This window comes from Rhipicephalus sanguineus, chromosome 3 (genome assembly GCF_013339695.2).
Source record: "Rhipicephalus sanguineus isolate Rsan-2018 chromosome 3, BIME_Rsan_1.4, whole genome shotgun sequence".
NCBI lineage: Eukaryota > Metazoa > Arthropoda > Arachnida > Ixodida > Ixodidae > Rhipicephalus > Rhipicephalus sanguineus.
Genome location: NC_051178.1, coordinates 82,379,640 through 82,390,122, shown reverse-complemented (window position 1 = coordinate 82,390,122; position 10,483 = coordinate 82,379,640). Strand labels below are relative to the sequence as shown.

The window sequence follows — 10,483 nt, the reverse complement described above, 5'->3', positions numbered from 1 at the left end:
ACCACAGTGTTCCTGTTTGAGTAAACCCGGTGGAAGTGCCTTGTTGAGTAACAAGAGGTAGCGGCACCAACTTTCGTCGATTGTCAGATAAAAACCCTAATGGTGTTCGCTCTGATTTGAAGTTCTTTTGAAATTCTTGATCAATCTCTATAAAACTTGTTTAGTTTATGTGTATTTGTACGCTGATTTTGAAAATGCAAATATTTTTTTACTATTATATGTCGTGTTAATTAAGTATATCAAACATTTCATGTGCCATGTTAGGCCTGCACGAGTTACAAAGTAAGCATATCACAATAATATGAAATGGGAACTGTATGCAACATAACCAGAATGCATGTCCTAAACCCACTTAACAATAGTCATAGTATGCTGAACATTGAGCAGTAAGTGTATGTCTAGCTGGTGATTCGCTCACGAGAGTTCAATATTACGTAACTTTTAACTCAAATGCGTTTAAAACGCGAGTTCGTATGTGGGCTAGTGGGTTCATGAACATTATGCCAGAACAGCGCAGTAAACTCCTTTAAAACTATTGCATACAGTTTTTATCCCCTAACTATAGCGATATGTCGATTTACTTTGTAACTCCAAGTTTGGAAAGGCTTGCTCATCAAGACACATGAAATTTTTGTGTCAAAACTGCGTTTTCTTCCAGATAATTGCATATTTGAAATCGCCACATAAGTAAACCTAAACTCAGCAAGTTTCATCAATATCGACCAAGAAGAAAAATAAACGTATTATTTGTTGCAGAGTGTCTCATTGAGTACCACGAAGTGGTCACACTGACTCTTGCCAGGGGACTCATGTACACCACTGTCCTTAAGGACAACGGAGTCAAAGGAACGCTCCAGTGGGGGTCAGCGTTACCATGGCAAAGGGGTCACCCTGACTACCTATAGGTACTAGCGGGAAATAAAAGGTAGTCGCGTAGACTCCTGCATTGGGAGTAATACATACTCTCTGCTTGCGAAGAAGGGAGTCGTTGGTCTGAAGAACGAAGGGAGTCGTTTGACACCCCAGATTGTGAAGAAGGGAGTCGTTGGTCTGAAGAACGATGGGAGTCGTTTGACACCCCAAAAGGTCATCATATGTGTAGCGAGGCGATTACCACCCAAAGGTAGTCAGTACAGACACCCTTTTTTTTAAGAGTGTAGGGTGCCTTGATGCGCGTTTTGTTGCGCGTTTTGTCCAGGGTGAGGACATCTGCGGCGTCTACTGCGGCGCGGCTGTCATATTTTAGCCCACGGCTTCTTACCGGCGTCTCACCCCTCTATGGCAGCTGCGCTGAGAGGCACGAGACGCGGGGCAAAAAATGGCGTCGTGGCGGCATCAGCCCCTTCAAAGAATGGCCACACCCTAAGGGGGGCGCACACATCGAGGCACACTACGTCCAGCGCGCTTCTCGCGCCATCTCGCTGGTAATGAAGAAACGCTTATAAGCGCCTGCCGTCTCTGAGTCCGGCCAGCGGCAAAGGGTGTGTATATAACGCTTGCTGTTAGCTACGTGGACGATCCGCGTTTCGTGGCGTAGTAGCTAGCGTCACGCGCTCCCGAGCGAGAGGTGTCTGGTTCGATTCCGCGCTTCGGAAGCATTTTTCTGAATTATTTTTCTTTAGAGCTTTTATAAATATATACATACTTATACATATACGGTGCATGACGGCGACGGGGACGGACAAAAACCAGCCGAGACTGTCCATATAATTGCTATCGCAATAAAAAAAAACATCGTAATTAGAAGCGGTTCTGTCCGAAGAACTCATGCCGTCCGAGAAACGTTATGCCTGATTTTCGCGCATAAGTCGAAAAGCTGTGTTTCTAAGTGGCGATGTATTTTCGGGGTAACGTAGCCCAGGGCTTGGCTTCCGAAGTGGCAGGAGTCCACGCGGTCTCGCCAGTTGCCCGCGCTTCATTACCGGCTGTGCGGGTCGCGTCAAGCCTCCGGGCTTTCGGTGAACCATTGCCAGAAGTAGGCCTAATCCTCTGGCGCGGAGGTTAGTTCAGGAATTAGGGACGGCCGCAAAAGGGTGCATTGTATTCTCCCACCGATGCCCTTAATTTCTCCCGCAATCCCCAAAGAGCGAGATCGCCGCTGTGAGCGACATTCCAGTGGCTTTCAGGAAAGTTTGCTTTCCTGCATATACGTAAAGAAGAAAACACATATAAGGCTGAGAAGGCTGGCCTGTAGCAGAGCTTTTTTGTGTATAGATCAGGAAGGAAGGAAAAAGAAAATACCTGAACATCCAAACATATCGTATTAGCATGATTGCATACCTAAATTTAAGCCCTGGAAAAATGCCGTATAAAAAGACATAACCAGAGGACAAAACCCACTGCAAATTGAAACTCTATTGCCAAAACAAATCAAACATGCTTTATAACTGGAGCACGCACGCACAAAGAACGGGTATGATTGTATGAAAACGTAGCACTAATATGAAAAATCCTAGTACTTATTAGCGCCATCATTTTCTATTTTTATCGATTCTTTCTTCATAGCAGATATTCCTGCGGGCGTGGTCTGACGGATGCCGTTAAAAAGCACGTGTTTTGCTAATGAGCGCTCGTTCGGCCACTTACTCTGTTTAGTGACGTTGTTTTGTCGTGCTTTACTTTATGAATGCAACCATACAAACTGACACAGCTTTCCGCCCTGCCTAGCGTGATTACACACTCATGAGGAACACGAAATTGTTGAACGGTGCAGTGGAAAGGAAAGTATTAGGCAAAAAATGAGCAGCTTAGGCAAAATGTGATTATTGCAAAAGTAGCAGGGATATATTTGAGGTCATCTGACGTTCTGGCGCGTATGATTCAAGCAGACAAAAATGCGGCACGCTACTGTTCTTTTTTAAAGACGATAGTCTTTCTTGGGGAACTTAAACGCAGAAATTTTGGTCTGTCTTTCTGTCTGTTTGTCTGTCTTTCTGTTTGTCGGCACGTCCCTCGATTCAGCCATTCGGCCAAAGTTGAACCACTTGCACAAGGGCCAGCCATCGTGCACGGCTCACTAGGTTCATACTTGTGTACATGGTTGATCAAAAAGCAAACATTACGCATATCTGAGGCGCAACATCACTAGGTAAGTATTAGGTGTTGTGTTCCTTTAATAGAAAATACATAGATACGTAATTCTAGAGACCCTAGTTTCTTAAGCTGCGCTCAAAATACATAGATACGTAATTCTAGAGACCCTAGTTTCTTAAAGGGCCCCTCACCAGGTTTGACAATTTTGAGCTAACGAGCGCAATGCATACAATGGGCGTTCACGATCACGTCTGCCAAAATTTGCAACACTACGCGCCGCAGAAATGGGTCAAATTTCAAGGTGAACGCTGCTTGCCCTTCCTCTCGCGGGCGCGCGCTTTAGAGAATGAGGGGATGACGTACATGAGAAAATGGCCCTACGTAGATGGTAGTGCTGTGACGTCGCTCCTCTATGTAGACGACTGTGCTCTGACGTCGCCAACAGTAGCACGTGACGCTGCGATAATTATTTGACACGACATGTGTAGTTTGTGTACTTTGTTGCTTGAATAGATTAATAAAACTTGAGAGAAATAATGAGACACACAAAGGGAATGTGTGCTTCTTTTTCATTTTTTTTTTCGTGACTTACAGCGAGATGCGGGGCTAATACGCCTCCCTTTCCCATGCGTTCGTGTCCCCGCGGGTAGCGCATCGAGCAGACGCCAGCCCTGGAAACGAAAGTAATGTTCTGGCGCGTTCGAGCACTCATTATGCTCGTTTATTCTACCGCGTCCAAGTAAACGTAATGCGGCACTGGCGCATGATACCGCCACTCTCGTGCCCGTACAAATGTCTCAACTTTCGTGCCCGTCCCGCAGAAAGAGGCAGTACACCACAGAGAACGCCGACAAAACGCCCATGGCCACTACATAAAAAAAAAGAGGTGGCGGCCGTGCAACGCCGCTCGCGTGCTCGGGCTGGCTCGGGAACGTCATGCGCACGTGCCCATGCATGCACATGACGTGTTCATGCGTATGTGTCAAGTGAAGAGGGCAGGGAAGGGATTTGGCTTGTGAAGGCTACACGGGGCGAGTGGCAAGGGTTTGAAACTCGCCTCCTCGCATCATGGTTTCGCGCCGCTACAAATTATTGTTTTTCTCAGCTCGTACTGAACCGATTTGAAAAATTCTTGCGGCATACTGCTCTTCATTCGGCACACAACAACTTCCAGCGTCTAACTAAAATTTGCTATGTGGCCTGGTGAGGGGCCCTTTAAGCTGCGCTGAAAATGCGACTGCGCCGAAACTTGGCTTCCTCCGTGCACCTGCGCGAGCTCATTGTTGTGTTTCGGTTTCAGTTCAGTATTGCACTGTACGAGTGCCACGGGGCGCCGCTCTGGCATTCCTGCTTTACCCAGGTGACGTGAATATAAAAGAGTGTGTGGAGAGTACTCGTTGAGTGCGGACGTTTCTTCTGCTTCGGCGCTTCGCGCCAAACCGCGTGTTCGGGCTGGCTGGCGTCCCCGCCGGTCGCGTTGGTCACCGCCGGTCTTGCCTGCTGCTGCGCCGGGACTACCAGCCCGCAACACAGCACTCACGTTTCCCGACGTATTGCCAGATGGCGTTCATATCTCACGCAGCGCCTCTTCTATCGTCTTTAGACGACATTTGCAGCGAAGCACGCAGATACGCGGCCAATTTTTTAGATGCGAAGCATCTTATGGCGGAGTTCAAACCAGTGGTGGTGGTGGTGGTGTGCGGTGTGACCACCCTTACTGCGCATGCGCATACGCTCTCCACACACCTCATCTCCACTCCCCGCACCACTCCTTCTGTCCACTTCCCCTATCCCCTACCCCTTGTGACCAGGCGCAACGTCATCAAGCATTGCAGTGACCACGCATGCGCAAGCCTGATCTGCCTATGTACAAATACACCGGCATCACGCAATAAAGCGTTCTTTCGTTTCCTGCTGCTCGGCTGTTCACATGGTGTCAGAAGTGGGGGCGGTGGTTCGTTTGATACCACCGCAAGTCGGCAATGAATGAACCCACTGACCGGCCGGAAACGCCCGTCGCGAGAATGGCGTCAACACTGCTGCAGCCACCGAGGCCACTAGACATGTCTGAGGACACGTTTTACAACTGGACCGCATGGAAACGTGAGTTTGACCTTTTTGCTACGGCGACGGGACTGAGCCAGCAGCCTAAGGATGTTCAAGCCGCAACCCTTTTGATGACAATAGGCGAGGACGCGAGAAGAACATTCTATACGTTCAAGTTCGACAGCGAAGACGATAAAAAAGACCTCAGAATTATTTCAGCAAAGTTCGAGGCAAATTTCAAGCCGTCTGAGAACCGCACCTTTAACGAATTCCGATTTGGCTCCAGGGACCAACAAGAGGGAGAGTCGTTCAATGAATTGCTTACGCAGCTGCGAATCCTCGCGGGAAGATGCGAATTCGGCGAGCTTGAGGAACGGCTGATTCGGAGCAGGATAATTCTTGGCATCAAAGATAAGGATTTCCAGCAGAAGCTCCTCTCGGAAAACCCCTCGTTTTCAAAAGTAGTGCAAATGTGCCGCGCAAGGGAACAAGCAAAAGAACAGCTACTAGAAATCGGAGCCAGAACGGACAACCCGACAATTGCCGCAATCAAAGAGAATACAGCGCCTTGCACGCGCTGCGGTCTTGAAAAACACAAATATGGAAAGTGTGCGGCGCAGGGCAAACACTGTAACAACTGCGGCAGAAGCAATCATTTCGCTCGTGTGTGCCGTCAGCCAAAGCAAACACCTAGATCGGCCGCACGCGAAGTGAAGCAGGTTGTTTTAGGAGTTGAAGACGAGTACTTTCTAAAAGCCCTAGAAGCATATGCTATCTCCAGTGAGGACCGTTGGTCGGCGAAAATTGTTATCGCTGGTTCAGCGATTGAATGCAAAATTGACACGGGAGCTAACTGCTGTGTCATGCCTGAGGTGACGCTTCGGAAACTAACTACGCAGCCGGCGCAGCCATGCTCGACCACCTTGCGCGCTTTTTTCGGCCATAAGCAAACAGCGTTGAGTAAAATCACCTTACCGACTTCGTACATGACTCAGACCTGTCAAGTGGAATTTTTCATCGTACCCCAGTCCGTGCCGGTAACAGTGAGTGGCGGTGTTGCAGAGCGCTTAGGACTAATATCCCGCGTACGCGCAGTCAACGCACTGCCAAGCCATGACCCAAGTGCCGGTTTCGATGATGTATTCCAAGGCCTCGGGGAGCTGAAGGGTGCTACGTACCACATCGAGCTCAAACCAGGCGCACGAGGGAGCGTGAAGCCAGCTCGGAGAGTCGCGGTTGCTCTTCAAGACCGCGTGAAACAAGAGCTCAATAAAATGGAGCACGACCTCGTCATTGCAAAGGTAACTGAACCCACTGCCTGGGCAAGCCACATGGTAGTAGTAGTTAGGAACGACAAAGTGCGCATTTGTCTAGATCCTTCGGACTTGAACAAGGCCATACTGAGGGAGCACTATCATATGCCGACATTAGAGGATGTAGTTCCGCGCCTGCATGGGGCAAAGTACTTTTCAACGCTAGATGCATCTTCAGGATTTTGGCAAATTAAGCTAGACGAAGAAAGTTCATTACTATGTACCATGAGCACTCCCTACGGCCGCTACAAATGTCTGCGCATGCCCTTCGGGATTGCCTCGGCCCCAGAAGTTTTTCAGCGGGCAATGCACCAGGTAGTGGAAGGCCTGAGTGGTGTCGCCGTTGTAATGGATGACATTCTCGTTTGGGGAACCTGTCGAGAAGAGCATGACACAAATCTAGCAGCTTTGTTCGCAAGATGCAGAGAGCACAACCTAAAGCTGAATAAAAAAAGTGTCATTTTTTGCAGCCGCAAGTTCGATACATGGGTCATATCCTCACGCAAGAAGGACTTTGCCTGGATCCCGGGAGAGTAGACGACATCTTGCACGTGCCACCACCGCAAAATTGTAAGAAACTGCAGGTTTTTCTCGGGATGATGAACTTTGTGGCGCGTTTCATCCCAACATGTCGGCACTGTCTGCCCCCCTCCGGGAGCTATTGAAGAAGAACACGGCTTGGGTCTGGACACAAGAGACCCAAGAAAGCTTTAATACACTTCGCGCCTGCCTAACAAAAGCACCCGTTCTCGCCTATTTTGCGAAAGGTGTCCCCTTGACGTTGTCCGTGGACGCAAGCCAGAAAGGGGTAGGGGCAGTTATTTTGCAAATTGGACACCCAATCGCCTACTCTTCGCGTTCGTTTAACGAAGCACAAAAGAAGTACGCCCAAATCGAGAAAGAGCTGCTAGCCATTGTTCACGGGTGCGCAAGGTTTGAAGACTACATCCTAGGGCAGCCAGAAGTAATCGTCGAATCCGATCACCGCCCTCTAGAGTCAATATATAGGAAACCACTATGTGAGTGCCCGTTACGATTGCAACGTATGAGACTCTCCCTTCAAAGGTTTCCTATAAAAGTGGTTTACAAACCAGGAAAAGAACTCTTTCTAGCGGATGCACTCTCGCGCTTTCCAAACCAGAAGGAGCTGAAAGAAGAATCACTGGATTTTCATGTACATGCTCTCTCTTCTCTTCCAGTCTCTGATCGGCAACTGCAGGAAATCCGGGAAGAGGTACTCAAGGATGCAACAATGACCGAACTGTGCAGCTATTCAAGCACAGAATGGCCTGAGAGCAAGCTTCAGGTGTCTGAGACCGCACGAGCGTATTGGAACTACCGCGACGAACTTCACGTCGAAGATGGCCTTCTCCTAAGAAGCAACAAGTTGGTCATTCCGCCAACAAAAAGGCAAGAAGTACTTCGTTTGCTTCACGCGGCACACGGGGGTGAAGAAAAGATGAAGGCAAGAGCCAAAGCAGTTATGTACTGGCCAGTGCATGTCGGCGGATATTGCAGCTCTAGCGAAGGCGTGTCAACTTTGTCAAAGGTACAAGAGCAGGAACGCCAAGCTACCAATGCTTAGTCCCGATATACCTACTTTGCCGTGGCAAGTAGTCGGAATCGATCTTTTCTATCACGAAGGCCATGAATACCTGGTTGTGTGGATTTCTATTCCTTTTTTTTCGAGATCAAGCAGATGCATCGAACTACGGCAGAAGCAGCGACAAACGTGTGCATGCAAATCTTCTCCACGCACGGCATACCAGCAAAGATATGCAGCGATAACGGCCCCCCGTTCAATAGCACGTGCTTCCGTGTTTTTTCAACGCAGCTGGGCATCATCCACGTGACTTCCAGTCCGCATTACCCTCGCGGTAACGGCATGGCTGAAAGGGCCGTCCAGGAAGCAAAGAAACTACTGAAGTGCAGGTTTGGAACACTGGAGTTTTACAGCGGCCTGCTTGAATGGAGAAACATGCCAAGGGATGACCGCCTAAAGTCACCCGTCCAACGGCTCATGGGTCGACAGACGAGGACCAAGCTGCCCGTACTAGACTGTCACCTAGAACCCCAAACCGTGCCGACCGTAGTTGTCCGAAAGCGCCTCGACGAAATACGGCGAAAACAACGCGTCTTCTACAACAGATCAACCCGGAATCTACCGGAAGTGCACAGTGGGTCTACAGTATCTGTTTATGATACAATAAACAAGACCTGGGCACCAGCAGTCGTCATGGGCCCGGCAAGTACACCACGCTCTTATATTGTTGCGACTGAGAACGGCCAGCATCTACGACGCACGAGGGAACACCTCAGGTCCACAAACGGGCAGGTTCTCTCGCAGCAGCCAGAAAGCGCGACAGCGTCCGCGCAATCCAGTCCGCAGCCGTGCACCACCGAGCAGCAAGCACCTCAAGAAGCGCTGCGTAGAAGCGCAAGACAGCGAAGAGCGCCACAACGCTATCCTCTCCCAGAGTGCCCAACGCAAACTGTTCAGCGGATGTAGTGAAAATTGAACTTTGAGTGGTTTTTTCAATGTGCCTTCGTTTAGACATTTTGTGTTCTGTTTCTTTTTTCGTTTCTTTTTCTTTTTCCCAAGGGAAGGAAGATGTGACCAGGCGCAACGTCATCAAGCATTGCAGTGACCACGCATGCGCAAGCCTGATCTGCCTATGTACAAATACACCGGCATCACGCAATAAAGCGTTCTTTCGTTTCCTGCTGCTCGGCTGTTCACACCCCTCACCATTTACTCTCTCCCCTCCCCCTTTCGACTCTTCCTCTGAAACGCGGGCTAGACATGCCGAAATTCTCTCCTGCACAACGCCGCGATGAGCGCATGCGCGCCCCTCTCCATCTCTCTCCTCTCCTACGCTGCCCCCCTCTCGCACGCCTGTCGACCGCGTTCCCCGCTCGCCCTGTGAGAAAATGACCAGGCTAGAGCGAAGACAAGACGCGCGTAGCGTTCCTCTTCGCGTTCCACGACGCGAGGTCGGTAGCATGCCCAGCGAACGCCAACGGAACGCGATCGTGCAAGTGCTCCGGCTTCGCATCGCCTCATGGTCCCCTTTAGCGGGAAATGGTGTAATTTTGCTAAATGGTTACATTGCAGAGAAAGCCAGAATAGAAAGGAGAAGTTGCGCAGCAACATTCGATGAAAGTTACTCGCATGAAGCTTTTAAAGAAAACAAGGTTTCACAATGTATATTTGTTCGGTAGCTTTTTTCACTTCTTTTTGTATGTGTAAATATCACGCTGATAATGGATGAAAAGAGAATACACGTTGTCGGCATGATATGTCGCTATATTCCTTCGTGTTCTGGCTTGTGTGGTGTCCGCTACCAGCCTGATAAGCTAGTGACATAAATATGTCTCTGCACTAGAGATAAGGAACTCATGACGCGCTTTATTAAAGGTTTTTGATAAAGACTACATCAATAGCAACGTGATAACACTTGTAATGAACACTGAAATGCACGGCTTACGCAAACGCGACATTAACTGTCCATATATAGCCAAACTATCCACCTTAAAGAAGACGTGAATTGTTAGACATTTAATGCTATCTATGGTGCACGCGCGGCATACTCTTCATATATGTGTGTTTTAAATGCCTTAGAAGCCTAAGTTCCATTCTATGTGTTCTGCACAAAAGGCACGCGGCAGAAACCTATCTGTAACGAACTATCTTCATGTGCATATATATTAGCAGTTGTCGAAAACGAGGTATGTTACATATTTTGTCATATTTCTGAGCGGGCACCATGAAAGAATATAGTAGGAAGTATAACCTGTGTAAGAGGGAAAGAGAGGCGGCACCGGGCGACAAAATAGAAGAGATCGGGAAGGTCCCTTTTTCCTCTGAGATATGATACGGGCCTATCATGGCGATATAGGGAATAAATATATATCTGCAGGGCAGTTGTGAATACCTAATGCTTTGAGTAGACGAGCTTCGCACGGGTTCCATATATAGGGCGCGTACTTCAGTTTGATTCTGACGTATCAATGGTTTTAGGGCTAACATTTTTATGTGCCGTGAAGCGAAGCAACGGTGATGTTTTGGAAATATGACGCCGTAGAAAAGC

The 10,483-nt window shown here is 48.7% G+C and overlaps 1 protein-coding gene across 1 annotated transcript; it reads left to right on the top strand.

The window, feature by feature from the left end:
* Positions 1 to 5,057: 5,057 nt before the first annotated feature.
* On the top strand, positions 5,058 to 9,116 carry LOC125757838 (uncharacterized). The gene is made up of 3 exons (XM_049414041.1): positions 5,058 to 5,136; positions 7,592 to 7,857; positions 8,083 to 9,116. The coding sequence occupies exons 1-3, from the start codon at positions 5,058 to 5,060 to the stop codon at positions 8,899 to 8,901; spliced, it is 1,164 nt and encodes a 387-aa protein (XP_049269998.1). The 3' UTR covers positions 8,902 to 9,116.
* The last annotated feature ends 1,367 nt before the right edge of the window (positions 9,117 to 10,483 follow it).

Bases quoted from the DNA above. Each gene is read 5' to 3' on its own strand.
- LOC125757838 (XM_049414041.1), top strand. From the start codon at position 5,058: ATGGCGTCAACACTGCTGCAGCCACCGAGGCCACTAGACATGTCTGAG. The intron at 5,137-7,591 runs GTGAGTTTGACC...CTTCTCTTCCAG, and splicing joins CAACTGGACCGCATGGAAAC to TCTCTGATCGGCAACTGCAG. The intron at 7,858-8,082 runs GCAAGAGCCAAA...TTTTTTTTCGAG, and splicing joins GGGGTGAAGAAAAGATGAAG to ATCAAGCAGATGCATCGAAC.